General features: G+C 38.1%; 1 protein-coding gene across 5 annotated transcripts in view; it reads right to left on the bottom strand.

Moving 5' to 3' along the window:
- pcbp3 (poly(rC) binding protein 3) overlaps positions 1 to 23,242 on the bottom strand; it is a 108,698-nt gene that overhangs the window by 18,388 nt on the left and 67,068 nt on the right. For all 5 annotated transcript variants that reach the window (XM_042002228.1, XM_042002230.1, XM_042002225.1 and 2 more), the window contains 6 exons: positions 13,045 to 13,201; positions 7,865 to 7,888; positions 7,740 to 7,772; positions 6,577 to 6,693; positions 3,937 to 4,068; positions 1,529 to 1,657 (listed from right to left, as the gene is read on the bottom strand). In XM_042002228.1, the coding sequence (XP_041858162.1) occupies positions 1,529 to 1,657; positions 3,937 to 4,068; positions 6,577 to 6,693; positions 7,740 to 7,772; positions 7,865 to 7,888; positions 13,045 to 13,119 (510 nt within the window). In that variant the 5' untranslated portion in view covers positions 13,120 to 13,201. The remainder of the gene's footprint in view (positions 1 to 1,528; positions 1,658 to 3,936; positions 4,069 to 6,576; positions 6,694 to 7,739; positions 7,773 to 7,864; positions 7,889 to 13,044; positions 13,202 to 23,242) is intronic.

Genomic DNA, 23,242 nt, shown 5'->3' with positions numbered 1-23,242 from the left:
GTGATGGGTGTAGTTTGCCTTAACTAGAATATCCAGACCCATAGTAACCATCTTAATATGACAGTAATTATAACCATTCAGTAATCTATTACATAATGATTGTTATAATTAAATTATGAAAAGCTGAATAGTTGAAGATACATAAAAGATTGGTTTATGTTACAAACAGACCATTTTACTACATTATTACTGTGTTACTAATACAAAGACAACAGAATGGAAAAGATGTTGACCCAAAATTCCTTTTCAGTGTAATATTAAAGCAAGTATATTATTTGAGTATATGACATTCATAGGGAACTACTGTGAGATGGTGCTATTAGTGAAACGCATATATGTATATATATATATATATATATATATATATATATATATATATATATATATATATATATATGTATATATATATATATAATTACAAAAAATATACATTAACTTCATAGAATATTAAATAAAAACTGTAAAATGGTGATAATAATATTAAACCCATATATGTTCCCACTTTGATTTACAGCCTTAAATTAAGATCTGATGCTACTGAATAGCTTCAGAAGTCACATAATTAATTTAATCATGCTAATTAAGGATGAAGTAGCTGCAGTGCCCTACAGCAAACACTGGAGTGGATTTTACTCATCAAGGAAGATGTCATTACCATAGGCACACCATCCCCATGGTGAAGCACGGTGGTGACAGTGTCATGCTGTGTGAATGCTTTTCATTGTCAGGGCCTTGAAAAATTGGTCAGAAATTATGACTGGTAATCTTTCATAGTACTAAAACTAGGACTGAGATTTACAGTATTTAGCATACTAAAAACAACACTTTGCTAGTCTATGGGAAAGTGTGTCTAGTAATGGCCTAGCCCAGGGATGGGACACTCCAGTCTTCACGAGCTACCTTCCTGAAGGTTTTAATTTCATTTCATTGTGTAGAAGCTGACAACAAGCTGTTGGATCCACTTAATTTGAATCAGGTGTGTTAGAGCCAGAAAACATCTAAACCTTGCAGGTAAACATCTAAAACTTGCCAAAACCTAGACCTCAAACCAGTTTTAGAATCTATATCAAAAGATTGCTGGAAGACTGATCCAGCTTAAAAAGGTGGTTTTGCCTTAGAGCAGGTACCTTGACTTGATGTGTCAAACTTACAGAAATACACTAAAACCCTGGCTTGCTGTAATTGTTACAAAGCATTAGAGAGATTAATATGTTATATGATTATTATGTATGCTCAAGTTTTTGGTGTTTGTTTGGTGTCACATTTAAATATATTTTGCACATTTAAAGATAGGCACATTCACATTTAATCCCAGGCTGTAAGGGAACAAAAAAATAAAACCCTCAAAGTGGGTGAATAATTGTTTTTGGGCAATGTGAAAGAGAACTTATGCATATAAAGGCAGAAATCCAATACTCCACAGTAAGACTGAGTCTGTTCAATACCATTTTGTATGGCCTACTAGAAAGGCAGTAAAATAAGCACTAAGTAGACAGAGGCTGCTTTCCTAAATCTCTCCATACTTTACCTCCAGCATGACCACACAAATTTGTTTGACACACTGGATGATGGCTTCTGGGGTCCCAGAGATTGTCACTGCACGCTCTGTAGAATTGGGAAGCATGTCCCCCGCCACCTGAACCTGCGCCCCTGTTGACTGGAGACAAATACGGCTGTTTAAGGGACAAAAGTGACAGGATTCATCAGCAACACATGCTGTACAGGCTGTGCTGTGCAGTGCTGTCAATAGTGCAGACGCTGTCTTCAGTAAGGGAAATTGAAGCATTGTCAACTCACTGCTTATGGTGTTGTGTGTATAATAGGTCCTGCTAAAAATCCACTGTAATAATTAAGATGTTTAGATTGGCCTCAGCTGTGATTTTACCCTCCGTTGTGACATAGCCATCTGGGGGAGCAACATATTGCCTTTAGGACTATTCTTTTGGCACCACATCCCACACTTTTCCAGGTCCCAGCTGGTGACATTAACCTGAAGGCAGCAGTGAAGCAGTCTCCCTCCTATAACAGTGGAGCTTATCTGCATAGTGAGTTTAAAAGTTATTTGTGGTTATTAAATGACAGCAAATGTTATTGGCTTCCCTGGGCTATCACTTAGCCTTTTAAAGGCATGTTGATTTTATTTTCCTTTTTCACACATGCAGCATGACTTAGGACTGGCAGTGTTAATTAGTCAGTCCATGACTTTGATGCAGACAGAAATAGCTCAACAACCTTGGGACTGTTTTGCAACAAATATTGAACATTCATGGTTCAGAGGGATACATCATACCTAATTTGTTCACTTTATAACGTTGATTTCAGTATCACCATTAGGCTGACATTTCTGCTGTTAAGGGGCATTTTATAAAAATGGGGAACTCTAAATAACAATAACATTCATAATGCTATTTAATGGCAAAATTATGCTAACCATTTGCCTGACAAATGACATCCGGGCAGTGTTTTAAGGTTCTAAGGTGTTAAAGGTGACAAATTTTGACCACACTAAGAATCAATGCTAATGTCACTTGTAGTCATGATTTAGCTATGATATTTTCCTTGTTTTGAGGGCTTTTTAATCTGAAATTTCCCTTGAAATCAAATGTGTCCTTGAAAGAAAAGCTTTGAAGCTACTAAGCTCACAGTCTGCTGCTAAATGAAAGAGAAAAAGATAAGCAAACTCAGCAGCGAATCCAGTTAGTTTTGGCCTGCTAGTAACTAGAAATGCTGATGGCCACATCTCTTCGCTAATGCAGGGAAGAGGAAGATCCAGTAGGTCTGTCCCAATTCAGGATCTACACACTTCGAAGTGCGTATTCATCGGCTACATACATCATCGTGGTGTGTTTAGCACTGCCAATTCGCAGGAGCCTCCAAATCCACCCTATACTGTAAATCTGCACTTCGTTTGTCCTCAAACAAAGGCTGCTGGTGATGCATCTTTCGTGGCCTCTTTTCTCCCAGAATTCATTGCACACAAGTGGCGAATGAGCAACCAAGCTCAGAATAGTAGTGTTCTTTAAAAAAAACAAACAAAAAAAAAACTACACTTGTGGAAATGTGACAAAACCAAGTACATTAAAAACTTGTTTGTTAAATGGTGATATTAAGATTCTGTAATCTTTGATATCTGTGGATTTTTAAAAAGGGTTAAAGTATGTACCAGCTGGAAAACAAGACAGGGTCAGTGTTTTTTTTTTTTTTTAACATTATTTCCCAGTCAGTGTTAAACTTAGTCATTTCAGAGGTTTAAGAGATTGAACGTCCTACGTTGCTGCTATGGGAATTTCTTGTTGACTAGGTAGGCTGTCCCATTTCATGAAAGTTAAATGAGCTTCAGAGTGTGCAGACTATGTAGGACACTCCGTAGCTTACGTAGTCTGCACACTTCGAAGTGTGCAGACCATGATTTGGGACACACCTAGTAAGTCACCATCTTAGAGATGCTAGTAGTTAGCCTCTCCATGCTAATACAGACATTTAACAAATCACCATGAGCTAATGACCAGATCAAGTAAGAAGTTGCCTTCGCTTTCTCAACTTATGATGCCAGTTTTTTAATGGTTTGATTATATATATATATATATATATATATACGACACCTGGATCACATTTTCTGTTCAAAATATTCAGGGGAGAGTTAAAAAATTTTTTTAGTGTGTGTGTGTGTGTGTATGTATGTAAAATCAAGGCTTATTTGTAGCTGCAAGCATTTGAAAGACTTTCCATTATTAAATGTCCACACTGCATAATCAATTAAAAACAAACAGGAAAAGGTAAGAAGTCAATATTCATTTATTTATGAATGATCTAAATATATGCAATGCACAGTAAATGCTGAGAGCAATCATTTTCTCTTTCTCTTGCATAACAACACAACAAGCTTTTCTAAATGAATTGTTATTTATGAGATATCATTAAAAATGTTTTATATACCTCTCTCATTTCTTTGATTTTGGAGCCCCCCTTCCCTATAAGGGAGCCACACTGGCTGGCTGGCACGACAAGCCTTAAGGTGACAGGGGGCTTGCTGGTTGCTGGGCTGTTACTCATGGAATTGATTATGTCCTAGAAAACAAAAAGACATATTTAATTTTACAAGAGTAATGTGACCCCAAAAACTCATGATGTTTAATTGTGCAGATCAGTTTACAAACCTAAGAGTTTGTAAAAATGATCTGAAAAGCATTTGCTTAATTTTTTCAGCTTCTTCTGGTTTTTTCTGCTTGCTAAAAAAAAGCCCTTATTTTGAGCATGAGTGTTAGGATCTAATCTACCGGTCTGAAAAACTTCACACAAATCCCCACTGACTGTGCAATCAGTCTCCTCTTTTACGTTCCAGTCACAGTATTCAAAGAGTAACAGATATGAGACATCAAAGGCAAAATCAGCGGAAAGGATAGCAGAGAGAAAACTATTTAAATTCACCTCACTTTTAGGTTATATACATGTCTCATCTGCATATCCGCTGTATAGATGAAAATATCTCATTTAATCAGCATTATATTATTGCTAAATTTAATCAACACTGTGTCATGCAGTGCACAGCTGAACATGGACCCGTTTAACAGAAGAGACCTGGGTGAGACCATTAATGGAGGGCGAGGGTCTGATGTATTGTAAAATAAACATAACACAAGGTCAAGAAAGGATCATGATATACTACTACTGTATGTGCAAATTCTCTGAAATTGTGTATGGTGTACCCCCCGAGAGGAGTCTTCCAAATTTTCAGTGTGGTGCAAATTCACTTTATTGTAAATTTGCACTGCTGTTAAGTGAAAGCTAAGTTAAGGAATCTTTATTACTTCTAAATAGGATGTTTCCTCTGAATAATAATGCATATTGTGTTGAGGGAGAAATTGTGGCCTTGGGTGCAGAGATTACTGCACTACAGGTAACATGTCTATGGTTCTTTTGAGGTGTTACTTCTCCCAAATGGCTCTCTAGCACCTATCAAACCTACTGCAGTTTTACAGCCCAGAGGGTTTTTATTTCATACACAGTTGTTTATCCATTCAGAGACATTGTAGTAAAAGTGGTGGCATGTAACATGGCAACTGCCATGTATGTAGACCCATGGACAGAAGATATAACTAGCTTACTGGATGAGAATAAAGACATTGAATATTTGCAAACATGCAGCCCCATCTTTTGTTCTTTTTTGAGCCTGATAGGATCTACCAGGAAAAGTTGAACTAAACTTTAAAAGTTTAGCATCTTCTGTTTGTGTATATGACAACTTTATCATAATATTTATCATTTTTGGGCTTGACACACGGGAGGCGAATGATAGAATCCTAATGACAACAGTTGAAACTCATAGCCACCCAGGTGAAACCAAATAAACGGGACGCGACATACAGTAGAGACGGCATCTGTATCACGCGCTTGGATCGCATTTCTCCAAGAAATGTGATTGGTTATGACATTGGAGGGACTTTTGACATTTTCAAACCAGCAAAGCAAGACAAGCTATTGTACAAAAGAAAAAGATAACCCTGCGTTCATCTGATTTTACAAAACAGGAAACAGCATCGAGAATTTCATCATTTGACGGCCTCACGGCTGATCCAGATAAATCCAGGATCTACGTTCAGACAAATTCACTCTGGTTGCCATGCAGCTTCTTTTTTATTTAAATCTCTATAATCTTTGCGTAAAGTATTGTAAAGTCTGGGAAAGTCAAATGAGCTGTTCCTGCATATTTAAAGTGTTTGCAGACTGGATGTATAGTATATTTAAACGTTAGTGTTGCATTACCAAAATTGAATACGAGTATTGATGTCATGTTTTTCAAGGCTTTTTGCTCATGATTTTTATTTTGCTGAATGTTTATCAAAATATGTTGTAAAACAAGAGTTAATTCAGTATAACTTTGCTATTTGAATCCAGGAAAAAAGAAACATAAAAACCCTAAAGATGATAAATAAATTAAAACTGCCTCAAAAACATAGGCCACAGTTACATGGTGTTTTTTTTTTGGGGGGGGGTAATTATTCAGAACTACATAATTCAGGATTAAAGTAGTTTTCTACACGTTCAAAAGGAAATATTCATTCCGAATTGAGGTTGACATGGAAAACACATTTAATCACCTTTATTTAGTCCTGCTTTAGATCTGGGGGTTGGGAAGGGTTCTGATTGGACAGGGGCCAGATGTGACGTATTTACATCTAAAAAAACTAACTCAGATTCCTGCTTCTTTTTGTTTTGTCTATAACATGGAGACCACATAATAAGAACCATTTTCGCTTTGATTTCGATTCTAGTTTTGAAATATCTCAACACCAGCATACTACTTCACTTTGGTCAGCTGCGGAGGGGAAGGGAGGTAGAGTACAGTATTGTCATCTCGACAGGACAAGGGAACGAGCATGCGCAGAACGACCGGAATTAATTTAAAGCGGAAGAAACTGTGACAGTTCTTTACTATGAACAAATAATGGAAACGGTTTTACTCCTACTATTACTACTATAACACTCTATATCAGAATGATAATATGATAAAGTATTAGTATGAGTAGTATGATATGACAATACAAAAATGCCATCAACTGCATAGAATTACCATACCTCTTCAAATTTGTAGGCAATCATAGCAAAAGCCTTGAAGATGGTATCTGTAGGTCCAGTGATGGTGACAATCCTTTCCGGACAGTTGCCCTCTGAAATATTGATTCGTGCTCCACTCTAAGAAATGCAGCAACATGTTTTGTTAATGGGGTTAAAACAGGTCATTTGAAACGTAAATCTTCAAAAAATTATCTTCAAATATGTTGATAGTCTATAAATAATAAACCTGATTTTCCCTTTCCTCAAATTTAATTAACTCCATCCAGTTGGAGGTTATGTTTGTGGAAGCGTTGGTTTCTCTGTCAGTCTGTTAGCAACACAGCTCAAAAAGTTATGGACGGATTTTCATAAGATTTGTAGAAAATCTCCGAAATGGAGTAAGGAACAAGTGATTAGATTTTGGGGGTGATCCGGATCACCGCCTGGATCCAGGAATTTTTTAAAAGATTTTTTTTACTGGTGCAGGGCAGGTGCAAACACTCTGGAACATCAGTGAACTTTGTCACATCGGGGTCTTTCACCAGTAAAAACAGAGGGTTGCTAAACTGTAACACCATTAATGTAGCATCAGTTCTTAGATTCTTGCAGTTTCCTTTAAATATGCCAAAATGTTTTGCTGTGGTTGGCTGCCATAAATATGGTTGTTCCACAGACAACATGAGATTGTTCTTCGAACTACCAAAAAGACACAAAAGCCCAGAAAGATGTAATAACTGGCTAGTGGTTATCAAGCACATCAATACTGATAGTGCACCTTGGAGTCCTTCGAAATATTCAACAATTAGTTCAGATCATCTTATGACTTATAAGTAAAACATTTATTATGATATTTCTGTTTAATATTTACAGTTGCTTTTATTTAGATGCCAAAAATACATGAAATGTCTAGCTACATCAACAATAACAAAAGTCTGTTGGTGGTTTTTGTGACGTTGTCAGTGTTTGTTGTTAGCAATCACAATGTGATGGTAGATAGACATAAGGGCTTTTGTTCAGTCCTACTACCTTAACCTCACATCTTTTTCAAGTTGTGATACTGAGGGTATCAATATAATGAGTACAAATTTACAATGGCTTGACTAGTTCTGCACTCTCTGTACTTCACACTGTACTCATGTATTTTCAACTTAGTTAACATTTTATCAATTCAAAATCAAACTCACCTCTTCTCGCATCTTTTTTACTGTTTCTCCTTTCTGTAAAAATAGCAAACCAGTAGTTAGACAATAAAAATATCTAAAACCTAGTGTATTGTGCATGCCTGTAAGTGCAATAATAAAACACGTACCTTACCAATTATACTTCCAACCTCCTGAAATGAAAAAAAAAAACAAAAACAAAAAACTGTTTAACAGACAACTTACTCTTTTTTTCCCCCCTTGAACAAGGTGGAAACTGTGCAGGGCATTCCAAGAATATGCAAAGCTGCATTCAGGGCCACATTTCCATATGCATGTAATTGCTTTTCATGATCTTGGTATAGCACAATGGAGGAAAGGCACCAATATGTTACTACAAGCATTAAAACTCCCTGATCTCTCCTCACCAAATGCAAGGGTTGGATACATTATGATGTCACAGCTGCAGGCCTCTTATTTCATATGGCCAGGTTCTTACCTCAACAAAAAATGTTTATTTATATACAGTTCACCTAGTCCAGAAACTATTTTTGTCTCTTACTTAACTTACATAATACATTCTAGTCAAAGCGTTACATGAGTAACGCATAAGTTAGGTTGCTATGTGTATAAAAAGGGGCTATACAATAAATTTCCCTTGCCTTACTCCCAGGCTGCCTAAAATGCCTAACCGGGAGTTCATATTTTTCTTCTCTCACTTGTTTTTGTCACCAAGGAAACATATTTTCATAATGCCCAGCTTATTGGTTGATTTGTTCCGAAACAAATGAAGCATTAATGTTGCACAACAGAAATTTAGCAGATTTGGTCATCGTGGCGAGCCCATAACAATGACCAATTCGTCTTGCATCTTCTCTATCCACACGTGTAAAAATTATTTGAACTCAATTTGAGCCCAATGAATCCGGGAACTGTCATCTTAGAATATAGCCACGCTATCAGGGAAGGAGAAATCCATTGATGGAATAACCTGCTCATTCAGTATATTCAGATAGTCAGCTGACATCATTCTTTAGACACATAATGTTGCTGAACATAGACAAAGAGCCAGACCAAGAGCAGCAACCCCATATTATAGCACTGCCCTCACAGACTTGTAAAGTAAGCACCAGGCATGTAGGCTGAATCGCTACGTCTGCCTCTTTTCTTACCCTAAAGCACCGATCACTCTGGAACAAGGTAAATCTGGATTTATCAAATAACACGACCTTCTTCCATTGCTCCAGAGTCCAATCTTTATGCTCCCTAGCAAATTGAAAGCTTTTTCTCCAGTTACCCTCAATGATTAGTGTTTTTTTTTTTAAAGCTGCACAACTGTTCAATCTCAGCCCCTTGAGTTCCGTTCACATTGTGCATGAGGAAATGTTCTTGCCTTTACTATTAAACATAGCTTTGAATTTTACTGTTGTTTTTTTATTTAATTTCCCAAAAAATTTAAGTGATCACTGATCAAGATCATTAAAGATTTTTTCCAACCACATTTCTTCGTCAAAGATGGTGGTTTCCCACTATCTTTCCAGTTTTTAATCATGTTCTGGACAGTTCTCAACCAAATTTACGTAGTTTCAGCATCACCTTAGATGCTTTCTTTGCTTGATCCCAATAATTTGACCCTTGATTAAACAGATTAACATATTTTTCATGATCACAGGATGCATCTTCCGACAAAGTTGCGTAAGAAAAGAGAAGCTATGAAGAAACACTGCATAAATTTCCATTGCTAGACATCCAGTTAAATTTGTTCAGTACACCAGATAAAAGAAGTTTTCATGCACCCGTGATGTAGTAAGATTTCCTAACAAAGGCTACCTTATTGTTCCTTGTGTTTCTAAAAAAATGTTGGGAAACATCAATCAGGACTACTTTGTGGAACCAGTTTTCAGTTTGAAATGAAGATGAAGAAACTTGTGCACTTTTAGGATAGAAAATGTCCTTTTATTCAGCCTTAGATTATACTACTCTTGACGAAAACAAAGGCTGGACGACATGCTATTATGCTGTAGAGATCTTTCCTTGTCTGCCTTGTCTTTGCACTATTATGTCATTAACTCTGCATATGTTTTTTCCCAGAGTTTGTTTGCTCTCGTCTTTTTTCCTCCTTGCATCTCTCTGCAGGTAGTTATCCTAACCTCGCTGTTCAGTAGTTTGTTGTTCTTTCTCTCAGTTTTTTGTGTTTTATTTAAATGTGTCTTTTCTCTTCTTTTCCACTTCCCTCAATCAGACCACGTCCCTCACTGAGTTTAGTTCTGCTCAAGGATTTTTTTTTCCTTTAAAAGCGAGGACTTCCACCTCCCCACCCCCATTCACCAAGTGCTTGTTCAGAGTGAAATGGTCTTATATGGATAATGTTTATACCCTGAGACTGCTTTTGTTTTGAATTTTGCAATATAAAAATAAAATCACCTGCATGGAAGGGGCCTGGAAATAAATTAATACAGATCAGAGTTATTCAGCCACAGTGAACGTAGATCTGTTTTATGCAGACTACAGACATCTTTTAAGGAAATGTGGTCATGGATGACGGAAGCAGTTTAGGGGAAGCTTTTCTGCCTCAAGAAGTGGGCTGCTGAATATCAATTTTGCATCATATCAAAGAGCATTGAAGATAAAGTGAGACCATCTGTCCAAAAATTGAAGTGAAACCTGGAAGAAGTCTGGGCACATTAGGAAATCCACCAAGGAATGTCTTAAAAATGAACAAATGTAGGTTAACTGCCTCTCTTATTTAAAGTCCAGTCTTCATTGGACATGGGGCGGCGTGGCTCAGCAAGGTAGAGCGGTCGTCTTGTAACCCAAGGGTTGCCGGTTCGGTCCTCAGCCAAGTCGAGTTCATGTCGAGGTGTCCTTGGGCAAGACACCGAACCCCTAATTGCTCCTGATGGGTCGTGGTCGAGCGCCTTCCGCCTTCCGCCATCAGTGTGTGAATGTGTGTGTGAATGGGTGAATGTGATGTATAATGTAAAGCGCTTTGGGTATCATTCCAGGTACAGTAAAGCGCTATATAAATACAGACCATTTACCATTGAAATGTCGTTTGTGCTTAACACCTCAATGTCTGAATTTCTTAATTGTTATTTGAAAACAAAGTAAATAAAAATAATCACAAGAAAAAACTTGGAATAAAAAGATAGAACAAAAAGATAAATAAAATAAATCTGTTTGATAAAAAGAAATAAAACACACAAAGGCCAGGAGGGATCTGTCGCAATTTTGTCACAGAAGAAGAAAAATGTGGAATGTACACGTTTAAAGCCCCTCAAATATCTTGAAATTTAATTAATCACAGAATGATTAAACAATGTAAAGATTTGTGCAAAACACACATTGACATGTACCACTTAATGGGAAAACAGTTGCCTCTGAGTACCGTTGAGTACATTTCCACATGATCATCATACAGTTTTTAGTTCTCTTTGAATTCAACCAGCAGTTGAAAAAGTGCTTTTTTCTTCTTCTTTTGAAAGCATTTTCTCAGGGGTACCGTTTTAACATGGCTGTAAGAGCCTGAAGTAAATTATTGGCAAATCGGTGGCAGTTACATTCTTTCACCAGGGGAAATTTGAAAAACACCACAGGCAGACAAACATGCTGAACTGAATCAACAATAGAGAAACAGCAGAAGAGGGCTTTCATTGTGGAAATGGAGTCTACATGTTAAAACCTCCAAAGTTTATCTCTACAACCATATAATTATGTTTTATAGGAGAGCAGAATGGTAGGGGTGTGAAAAACATCTTTTATATCTGCTCCTAATGTGAAAATTGGTACTTTATTTTTCATCACCAACAGGAAGAGTGCACTTATAGAGTCTAAAGTTTAAATTAGTACAAAGTATTACATGAGCTCCACAACTATCAGAGTTTCTCTTGTGTTTTGTTCTGGGTGGATGTGGCACATGAGGTAGAACTTATTGCTATGGTGAGACTGGACAGGTGGCCAGCATCCCGTCAGAGATACAATGACATAAAATAGACCTTCAAGGATGAAAGTGGATGCTGTTTTCTCCATAATACAAATAATGTGCAGACAAGGCCCGTGCTGCTGCAACTCAAGCAATTTTGCTTAATTTGTTTAAATTCCACAAGTTATTTTTAACTCCTGGGTTCAAGCTATACTCTGAGGTTTTGGGGGTTTTTATATAAAGGCATCTACATTAGAACTGGGTCCAAATTGAGAACAATTCAATTCTTTGAAAACCATCCGCTACTTGATGTTTTTAATAGTCTTCAGAGCTCTTTTAGTGAACATCGTGCCTCCGTGTTCTGCTGAAAGCTACAGAAGGTCTTCTGTTCCTGCAGCTGACAGATTTTTTAATGAACAGCTGTAGTTTTTTTTTTTTTTTTTTGCTGAACCATGTTTTTAGTATATTTACATATTCAAGGTTTTTATCATGTTTTTCCTCATTGTAAATGTATGACATGTATGGTTGCAAAGAAATTTCCCCTTTAGGGGATTAATAAAGCTTATCTTATCTTAACACATCACTTCATGCAACGTCCCGTTTTGGTTCGTTTGTAGACAAAGGTCATAGTAGCAGTTACTCTACAGGATGACATCATGGATCAGCCATCTTTGGTTTTAAAACTGTGACAGCAGTGATCTCTGAACGTCTTGCCCTATAGGACTTTTGTTTTTTGCCTGAATTAAAAACTTCCCTGTCATTCTTTCACATTGGTCTTCTTTCATGTGGGACAGCCAAGAATCACAGTGTAGGCGTAAGGGACTGCAGGGGTCAAGCATCATGCCGCCGTTACCTTCAATGCTGTTATTACTTGACTGATTCCGTGATGTCAGCTTGTTTTATGTGAGCACTAATTAATGTGGCACTGAGACGCCTCTGTGTATTATGTGTGTATGTGTTTTCCACCAATAAGGCAGAAAAATGATGTGAAAAGGCTCACTGTGTAAAGCTGTTCTTGCATGCAGGAATGAGTTTTTGAACCAGTCTCCTGTGGCAGAGGATACGAAGTAGCCTCTGGCAGAAGACACTTTATTATTTAATGATTATGTTGTGTAGATCAGTAGTTCCCAACCTATTTTATTTGGGGACCCCCTTCGTGCAAATACTAAAAAGCCATGGTCCCCTTGCCTCACTGCCTGCTGAAACCCTGAAAATATTAATTGAATCAATTATTAACTCTGTAAATAGCAAATTCGTATGTGTGATTGATATTCAAGACATAACAAAAAGGGTAACAAAAAGTTTCTATTTGCCTACCTGCTTATTAATAATGTCCCTAATAACATTGACGACCCCGGCTTTGAAGAAACTATATCCCTCTGTTTCTCTCACTTTTCACTGTACCTATAATATTATTCGGCTACTTACCTTTCCATGCATTAGGAGTCGTATGGTGAGGGTGACATTAAGGCCACCCTCTGACTGGACTTTGGTGGTCTCCATTCAAAGTGAAGTAAGTGTGGTCCTACAACAGGATGTCCTCAGAAGGAAACGGAGTATGGTGGAATTCCAGCCAGCCAATCACCTATCAAAACCAACATCAGAAAAATAAAATTAAAAAAATTTTTAAAAAACATGATGACACTGTGTGCACACATAATTCAGATTGCGATGATACATTCTGCCATCTGCTGAGCATTAAATAGACCACATGAAGCCTGTTGCAAGGAACCTTAGTATTTGCTTTAGCATCAAGCTAAACTTTAAGCAATATACTATAGAACTGGCACAGTCACGTTGTTATCATCTTAAGCCCCGTTTCCACCAAGGCATCTAACTCTGGACCATTAGGTGCTGTTTGATTCCATAAACCCTTATATCTGTTGTGTTTCCACTGCACCGTGACCTTGTGGGCAGGGTGTAGGCCAAATAGCAATAGATGCATCAGATACATAATAGCAGGACAGCATAGATGTGCGACACTTTCTTTAAATTAAAATGGAGAACGTGACACTTAGACCATGGATGACAACATAGAGTACAAGCTTAATGTGAGAAATATATTACAAAGCAAGACACTGACCACAAATTCAAGCCATTTATCATGAAAAATTATATGTTGGTTATAAAACTACATAAAATGAATATGTCTATTTAACTCCTGAGCAAGAATATCTCTAGTTGTAGAGTTGATGTGCCCTCATCACAGTCAAGTTACTTTGCTCTCCTCTGCCTTTGCCATGAAGCCAAAGGCAAACAGTTCGCTGTATTCTTGGATGACTGCGCCAAAATGTTAAAGCAGCTTTTTGTGTTACATAAGCTAAAAGAAATGTGTTGTATCTTAAAAGGTCTATATTACAAGAAGCTTATTAAAGAAAAATCCAAAAAGACACAATGAAGAAAGAGTTTCTAGATGTTTCCAAAGTTGGGACTGACTTTAGTCCAATAGCTCCATGTGATGCAGAGACTCACTGAATTTTAATCTTCAAAATTCTCATGTGCTACTATCCTTTGGGCACAATGTGTTCTGTAATCCTTTGGTTTTTGTCATTCCACAAACTGAACATGGTCCAAATTTTAATTTCAGGTCTACACAGCTGCTCATACTACCTTATACAATCAGCCACCATGTTAACCTGCTGCTGCAGGGAACTCTCTTCATTCTCTCTTTGCTATCAGTAGAGACTCATTTAGCTACAGGTTTTAATTCCAAGCAAAACTTTGTCTAGGCTACTGTTGTTTTGGTCTTAAACATACAAAAAAGGGAATATTCTTGCCAGAAACATTGGTTAAGGAGGTAAAATGGGTCAAAGTCAAGGATGTGGACAGACATGGATTGTTGTTTCCCTGGCGACAGCCCATTTGACCTCACTGTCTGAACTGACCCTCCGAATAGAATAGAATAGAATAGAATAGAATAGAAAAGAAAATATTATATTTTACAATTGTTGTTGCTGCTTACATGCAAACAACCTATAACGCTGACATTAGATCAAATTAGTATTAAAATTAAACTTATGTATTGATGAACATGACTGGACACCAGCTCGAGATTTTTTTTATTTGTTTATTTTTTTACTTTTTTTGGTTTTATGTTTCCTAAGAGTGAATACACACCTTGATAGTCCAGTGGAGACAGGTGATTGGGTGAGAAATTCAGAAAAAAAATTGCACCTTTCTTTATTTTGTCTGCTTTCACACTGCGCTTAACGTAAACCGCCTGAACAAGTGGACCAAACGGGTCAGTGTGAATGTGCTTGTATTGCATCTGGTGTTAATAGCAAATAATCATATGAGGAATTTTTTAGATAAAATGTTGCTTAGCATTTTTTAAATGAAGTTGCGTGTAAGAACACAGTGATTATAAACCAAATTTATACAGACTTATTTTAAATGGATTTAATTAGATCGCAATTAATTGGCTTGAACTGATTATGTTTGATGACTTTGTTGTGAACTGCCACTAAATAAAGCTGAAATTAACTGAAAGTGAAATGCTGTTATCTCTTACAATCATATTTGAAACCTACATCAGGGGTGTCTAACTCAGGTCCATGAGGGCTGCTGTCCTGCAGGTTTTAGATGTCTTCAACACACCTGATTCAAATGAAATGGCTCTCCTCCAGAGCTTGTTGTCAAGTGCTGACCAAGCATGTTGACCCATCTGATTTAGGTGTGCTGTAGCAGGAAACATCTAAAAACACCAGATGCCCTTAAGGACCTGCTTTGGACAGCTTTAGCCTATATTGTTTAAGTTAAAGAGGCAAAGCCCAATTTTGCTCTTGAACTTAACAGGGTAGTAGGAACTGCCTTTTCACTTATTTTCCCTTGTTTGTAGTGATGGTTTAAATGAGGCCTATGTGGCTAATAAATGGGTTCCATATAGTCTCACTTGTTATTGCCCACAATGGGTAATGGATACTATTCATTTGCTAAACCATTAATTTATTTCACATTAGTGATCCAACCAGAATCTAAGCAGGAAGTCTGCCTGGGTTTGCTGATGTGGTTGGCTCCAATGGACCCCAGATGAAATGCCCAGTCAGAACCATTGTACACTAGCATAAACAATGTATTCAAGAACAATGTTGGGCTGGTAAAAGTTGAGCCTATTTTTAAGCTAGCACAGGCTTGAATCCCTGAGCCAAAACCTGTTTGCATTTCATATTCTAGACTCTCAGGAGCATTGCCCTAATACATGTCTGTAGTAGTCGGTATAAATGAAAAAGTCATCTCACCTGCTACTTTGGTAATTCAGCAGCTAGAGTAAAGAAAGTTGTGATAACATCTGGATATCAGGTAGAATACCATAAGTACCAACAACCTAATATATAATAGAGTAGGAAACAGATATTGCTTTCCATTTCTGGAAATCAACAAAGAGATAAAAGAATAAAGATTTTTCTGCAAAGCTTAACACCAATTCAACAAAAAAGAGTCATGAAATGCAATGAGGAGATTGAGCAGATTGAACTGGTAAATATATTCTAAGCTCTTCTTAAATTAAATTGGCTGGTGCATAAATTATAATAACCATAAAATTAGTCTTTTATGAGTTTTTTTTTTACAGTAAGCCTTTTTTTGGAGTTTCCTTTGGATTACTTTCATTCTTATGAAAGAAAGACTTAGGTATTTCTGGTTGAAGGGTAATTTAGCCTAAAGCCCTGATCAATACTTTCATGGGAGCCCCTGTTGAATTCCAATTAAACCCTAAAAGTAAAAGTGAAGAAGCTACTGGCATCAATCCCTCGCACTTCCTCACTTTATTACGATAATGTAAATGCAGTTATTGGGATCAGTTACCTCTGGACCAACAGGAAACAAGTGAACAGTCCCATATTAGTCTTTTAAACCATTTATTTTCCACATAGGCCTCACATAGACATGTTGGCTCAGGGATTGCAGTGTCAGAGGCAATCATGTTAGCTGCTTTGAGACAAGGACAGATTTTATAATGAGATGAGCAGAGATGAGCCGGGTAGTGATGGGCGACCTCCAAAATACAGGTTAATGTATGTACTTTGGAAAAGTTGAAGGCAGTGTGGATGCAAATTTTTTATCCATCAAGCAACACCATCAAGGAAGAATAAGGTCAGTTTTGTAAATATAAAAAGATAAAGAAAGAGAAAAAGTGTCCATACTGTTTGCTTGTGCACATGGAATTGCAGGCAAACAGCAAAGTGTTAAAACACCTTTTCTAAAAAAGATCTAAACTCTGGCACAGACTGGTGACACTACTTTCATAATTTTACATTTGATGTCTCCAGGAAAAAAATATACGTATTTGTTTATCTATTTATTCATATTTCCAAAAAGAAGAGCCTTTTGTCTGCTGTGGAGGACTGAAATGAATAATTAAGCTGCCATGCCAACTGTGTCCTGCCAAATCTTTGAAGTCCCTCAAGTATATTTCTACATTATTTGGTTATTAAAGAGTAACCAACTTGTTGTCAGGACACAAGCTGCAAACAACATACCTGACTGAATGCATGTCGTGTTAGGTGATGCCCAGTTATTAGCACCCAGACTACGGCATAAAGAGCAACTGTTTCCAGCTTGATGCAGGTCTAAAGATCACAATGTTTTAGTTAAAAGGTGGCAGACAGATGGATCCGTAGAAGCCAAGTGTTAACAAGCCTACCGATAAGGTAACTCTTTTCATACATGTATGTGCTGTCTGGAGTAAACACATTAATGTCAGCCTTTCCGAAACATTATCTCTCAGCCTTCCTGCACCTTAGATTGTGGTGAAAAGCAAATGGGACCCTTTTCTGCGAACTGACTTTTGTGGGTTGAATCTTTTCATCTGCCCACCTGTAATTTTCTTTATAGCAAAATTGTCATTATCAGCTGCTGCTCCTTGCTATGCAAGAAACCTAAAAAAAAACAGTTTCTGCACGGTTTCCTTGTTTCTGCAAAAAACAATCTGTGCTGCTTATGTTGAAACTCATTTTAGATTGTAACTGTATATTTTAAATTCTTTATTGGGTACCTGTTTCTGTCAGGGTGCAATTTCAGACTTCTCTTTTTAAAAAAAATATATCTTAATGGGCTGGCAGAGCACATATCAGACATACTGTCAGTATGCACAACATGCAATCTAAGCTCACATTGTAGCTGTCTTCCACATGCTTCAGCTATTTCAAAGTGTAGAAAGATAACAGTCTAGCATCCCTATAAGTGGGTATACAAGTTAGATCAATGTATGGATGTTTCTCTTTCAACATAATTGCTTGAATATAAAACTTGGTTTTTAATTCAATGCAGCAACTTTGATAGGAGCACAGCAGCCAGATGAAACCAGTTTCTCTAGTGCTGAAGCTGAAAGACTGTAGGAACATTGATAAGAGCTCATCGGTAACTCTAAAATGCATAAATATGATCACTTTGACACTTTGCTAATCCAGAACTGATATCTACCTACTGGCAAATTAAATAACATTACCTGATGGCAGTGACAGATATTTATCTGGTGTTTCCCGGTTATTTCGTATGGACTTTGTCCTAGATGGATGGATGGATGGATGGATGTTGTGTAATCTTATAATGCAAGTGAGTCCGACTATTCTCTTGCAAGAGTCTTTATTCCGCCATGAACACATTAACACATCTATACATCTCATTTGGGCTTCTCATGTTGGATACCTACATCATATAACATAAATCATCACTATAGATTTATGTAGTTCTTTAACTCATACACATAAAACAATACCATAACATCACATCTCCCCTTTCTTGAATCAGTGGGGAGACAGACTTTGAAGACCATTCTGCCTCATGTTTGAAAAGTCTAAACACTTTTAGCCTGAGAGAAAATAACAATCAATATTACCCAAAGAAAACAGGGGGTCACCAAGGCTTTGAACATTCAAATATTTGTGATTAATGTCCACACATTGTCCCATTTGTATAAGAAAAAAACAGTAAGGATATATGTTGTTAATTTAACTTTGGCTTTATCAAAAAACAGGACCCAGCCAGAATACATTATTTATGGGGAGAATCTCACATTTGAAAGCATAAAATCAAGCATGGTTTTAGCACGGGGTAGGGCAGGGGGTCCATGGATTTTTAGTATTTGCATGTAAGGGGTCCTCAAAGAAAATATGTTGGGAACCACTGCTCTAAAGTTTAGCACAAACATGCATGTGAAATCATACTTGTTTTTAAACTAAAATATTCTCACAAGACCATTTTATCTAATCTACAAGTCCAACCTGGTTGGTCTTACGACAGCTGTCCCAAACCCCATTCTCAGAAGCTGCCAGTCTTCAGTTCTGGAGATTCCTGTATAGGTGAGTCTGTTGAGAGCTTTTCTGAACTCTGAGAGTTGCTCTGCTACACTGCTCTCACTCTGCTTTGGCAGGGACTTCATGGCTACAAGGTGACGTTGATTCCCTTCCTACAGTCCCATGTGGTCCATCTACAATGTATGAAAGTGGTGCTGTATAGCTGCTGATCACAGCTCTGCTTGCACCTTGATTTTTTTATCCAGATGTCTTGTCCTGGAGTAAACTGGTCGAGATCCTGTGCTTGATGACGCAGATTGTACTGCTGTGCATGTCTCATCTTCTTCTCCTTTTCTTTTTGAGCAACAGTGTCCATGTCAGGAAGAGTAGAATTTAGCAGGGCTGGAAGTGCAGGCACAGTGGTGCGAAACCTTGTCCCCCTAAAAAGTTGAGCCAAGCTGTATCCATTGTACAGTGGGGTGGTTTTATATGCAAACAATGCGAGATAGGGATCAGCGGCTTCTCAGAAGATCTCGCTGTCTCGTTTGGGCTCTTAACTCCACATTCAGCTTCATTGTTACTTTGGGGATATTTTGGGATGCTGGTGACATGGTGAAAGACATGATGTGCAAATGCAGCAAAGGTAGCCCCAGAAAATGGAGCTCTGTTGTCTGTCACTAACTGCTCAGGAATATTTTGACATGCAAACATATATTTTACTTCTGTTCTTTTTTTGCTTTCCCCTCTGGTCAAGTCCAGCAAGATTACATACATTCTATGAATACAAATAAATAAGATAAAACAATATATTTAAATAAATATAGAAATAAAAGATTTGATTGTCAAGAGGAGCCTTATGCCCATAAAGGTCCCCTTGGCAAAACAAATTTGTTTGGCACAACACAGCAGCCAGACCATAATTCTGTTTGCTACAATGCTGGACAGGACAAGTTAAAAAAAAAAAAAAAAAAAAACCTGTTTTAAGTGGTGGATTACATATGTTGATTTTGATGGTGTGAGCAGAGCAATCTCCACAAATCTTCATAAATGATCCACTGCTAGCAAGTAGATTCTGTCTCCCAGCACAAACAAATCTATTCACAACCCTTGCCGTAATCTGCCAAGATATTGTGAAGGCATTAGCGGCTCTGTGTGTTATTGTCTCTCTACTGCATGTCCAGCAGTTGAGGACTTGTTCATTCAGCTGCTGGCTCAGCCCAGGCTAACACACTGACTATCGTGCATGCTCCCTACATTTAACTGCTCCTTGGTGACCTTCATGAAAACTGGTGAGCGCATAATTTCTCAACCCAGTTTGTTGCAGTGTGTAGGCCATCTTTCCCCACAGAGCTGTGTCACATGTGCACACACGCTGTCCCTCTTCAACTCCTGCCTCAGGTGCTCCTGGTAGGAAGTGCTTGCTGGCAGGTTTTCCATTACCATGTTCACATATATATTTGTATCCTCCAGTAACTTCTTACGGGCGGACGGGGGGGTGGGCAGATGGATGGATGGATGGATGGATGGATGGATGATGGATGGATTGATGAATGGATGGATGGATGGATGGATGGATGGATGTCACAGTTAGAATATGGCACCAAAATAAGCCTGTCTAGTGTGCAAGCTTATTTCACCCTCTCTTTGTTTCACAATAAAAACTCAGGCACAGAAAATACACAGAAAAGTCAAATGCAGTCTGCAAGTTCTTGAAGATTGTTCCAGTATAAGCTCAAGCAATAACAATTATGCAACACAAAATGGATTAATCAGTAAAATTTATCCGCCATCCATTCATCCATTAGCTACAGCTGCTTTATCCTGTACAGGGCCACGTGGGAGCAAGCATAGTAATACAGATGAACTCACCAGCCACGGCCAATGTAGAAACACAGTTTACGTGATTTTTTTTCCCCATTTTTTCTCTGGGCCATCCATCCATCCATCCATCCATCCATCCATTTTCTACGACTTATCTGGGGTGGGTCACAGGAGCAGCTTCCTAAGCAGGGAAGCCCAGATTTCCCTTTCTCCTGCCACATTTTCCAGCTCATCTGGGGGGATCCCAAGGCACTCCCAGGCCAGCAGAAAGATCTACATCCCTCCAGCATGTCCTAGGGAGTTGTCCAGGAGGCTTCCTGAACAGATGCCCGAGCCACCTCATTTGGCTTCTTTCGATACAAAGGAGCAGTGACTCTACTCTGAGCCCCTCCTGACTGAACAAGCTTCTCAACTTATCTCTAACAGAAAGCCCGGCCACCATGCAGAGAAAATTCATTTCAGCTGCTTCTATTCGCGATCACGTTCTTTCAGTCACTACCCAGGGCTCGTGACCATAGGTGAGGGTAGGAACATAGTAGCTCCTTCTTCACCACGACAGACTGATGCAAAGTCCACATCACTGGAGACGCTGCACCGATCCACCTGTTGATGTCCCGCTCCATCCTTCCTTCACTCATGAACAAGATCTGGAGATACTTGAACTCTTTAGCTTGGGGCAGGACCTCATTCCCAACCTGAAGAAAACACTCCACCCTTTTCTGGCTGAGGACCATTTCTGAGACACCCAAATTGAGTATCTCAGAAAATTAGAATATTGTGGAAAGGTTCAGTATTGAAGACACCTGGTGCCACACTCTAATCAGCTAATTAACTCAAAACACCTGCAAAGGCCTTTAACTGGTCTCTCAGTCTAGTTCTGTTGGCTACACAATCATGGAGAAGACTGCTGGCCTGACAGTTGTCCAAAAGACGACCATTGACACCTTGCACAAGGAGGGCAAGACACAAAAGGTCAATGCCAAAGAGGCTGGCTGTTCACAAAGCTCTGTGTCCAAGCACATTAATAGAGAGACGAAGGGAAGGAAAACATGTGGTAGAAAAAAGTGTACAAACAATAGGGATAACCGCACCCTGGAGAGGATTGTGAAATAAAACTCATTCAAAAATGTGGGGGAGATTCACAAAGAGTGGACTGCAGCTCAGCGCTTCAGTAACCACCATGCACAAACGTATGCAAGATATGGGTTTCAGCTGTCACATTCCTTGTCAAGCCATTTTTGAACAAGACACAGCGTCAGAAGCTTCTTGTCTGGGCTAAAGACAAAAAGGACTGGACTGCTGTTGAGTGGTCCGAAGTTATGTTCTCTGATGAACGGAAATTTTGCATGTCCTTTGGAAATCAAGGTCCCAGAGTCTGGAGGAAGAGAGGGAGGGGGGGGCATGTCACCCTCTTGGGCTGAGCCCGACCGGGTCCAAACTTTTGATTGACAGCATATATTTCTACAGACCATGGTCGTGACCTCTTTGTAGAGCTTCTTGGTCTTCATCATGCTGCTTTCTTAGCAGTGTTGCACAGTTTAGGATATTTCAAAAGGTATGCACATTCTAAGATCATATAACAGACTGCACATAGGTGGACATAAACAACTTAATTATTTGACTTCTTTTAAAACATTGCTTTCTTTAATTTAACTTTAGTATAAATACTTAATTATTTTTTATTGGTTAGTTAACTGGTTCCTCCAATGGTGGCCAATACAAACTAATAAAAAGTAAATAAACCAAATAAACCAAAAGGGGTGTAGGAAGAAGCAAAAGCTTTTATAATGCCTACCATTTTAACAATGGAAGATGAACATATCAGAAAAATTAAAATATTTAAATATACGTTTATATATATATATATATATATATATATAATGCCTACCCTTGTAGCAATGGAACAATGGAAGATGAACAAATAAGAAAAATTTTAATTTTATACGTGTATATATATATATATATAGTGCAAAATAAGCAAATCATTTAAACCAGATGACCTCTCAAGGTGTCTCCTTCATCAATGTAAATCAGTGTGTACTTTAAATAATGTTATCTAAAAACAAGAAAAATCCATTTCCGTGGTTACATGTGTAGGAGTGTTTTGCTACTGCACCTCTACCAACCCCCCTACCCCAATTTGCCCCAGAAGCAGACTGTAGCCTGTCATCTCCAATCAGTCGGCCCAGTTAAGATTTTAGCCTAACAAGCTGATGCCCCCTTGCATTGTTCCTCTGCCACCTAGCATTAGCTTACAGAGCTAACACAGTTCACTGATGCGGGTATGCTAACAGGCAATCGTCACAGACAATTTTCCATTTCTCCTATCTGACCAGAAATTGCAATAAAAAGACCCTGTGGCTTTCGATGTGTTGTAGATAATTATTGAAAAACATACCTACCCACTACTAGCTCAGCTCATTATTAAGATGCTGCTAATTGCAAAACAAGCTGCCGTCACCTTCTACAGTTTTTCTTTGGCATCATAACCTAAATGTCTGGACACGTAATGCTGTCTTTCAAAGTTTACATGTCAGTCATTCACCACACATTTACAGGAAAAGGCTAACATA

The sequence above is a fragment of the Melanotaenia boesemani genome, chromosome 12 (assembly GCF_017639745.1).
Source record: "Melanotaenia boesemani isolate fMelBoe1 chromosome 12, fMelBoe1.pri, whole genome shotgun sequence".
Lineage (NCBI taxonomy): Eukaryota > Metazoa > Chordata > Actinopteri > Atheriniformes > Melanotaeniidae > Melanotaenia > Melanotaenia boesemani.
The sequence above is the reverse complement of the archived record's forward strand: the minus strand, read 5'-3'. Positions and strand labels throughout refer to the sequence as shown.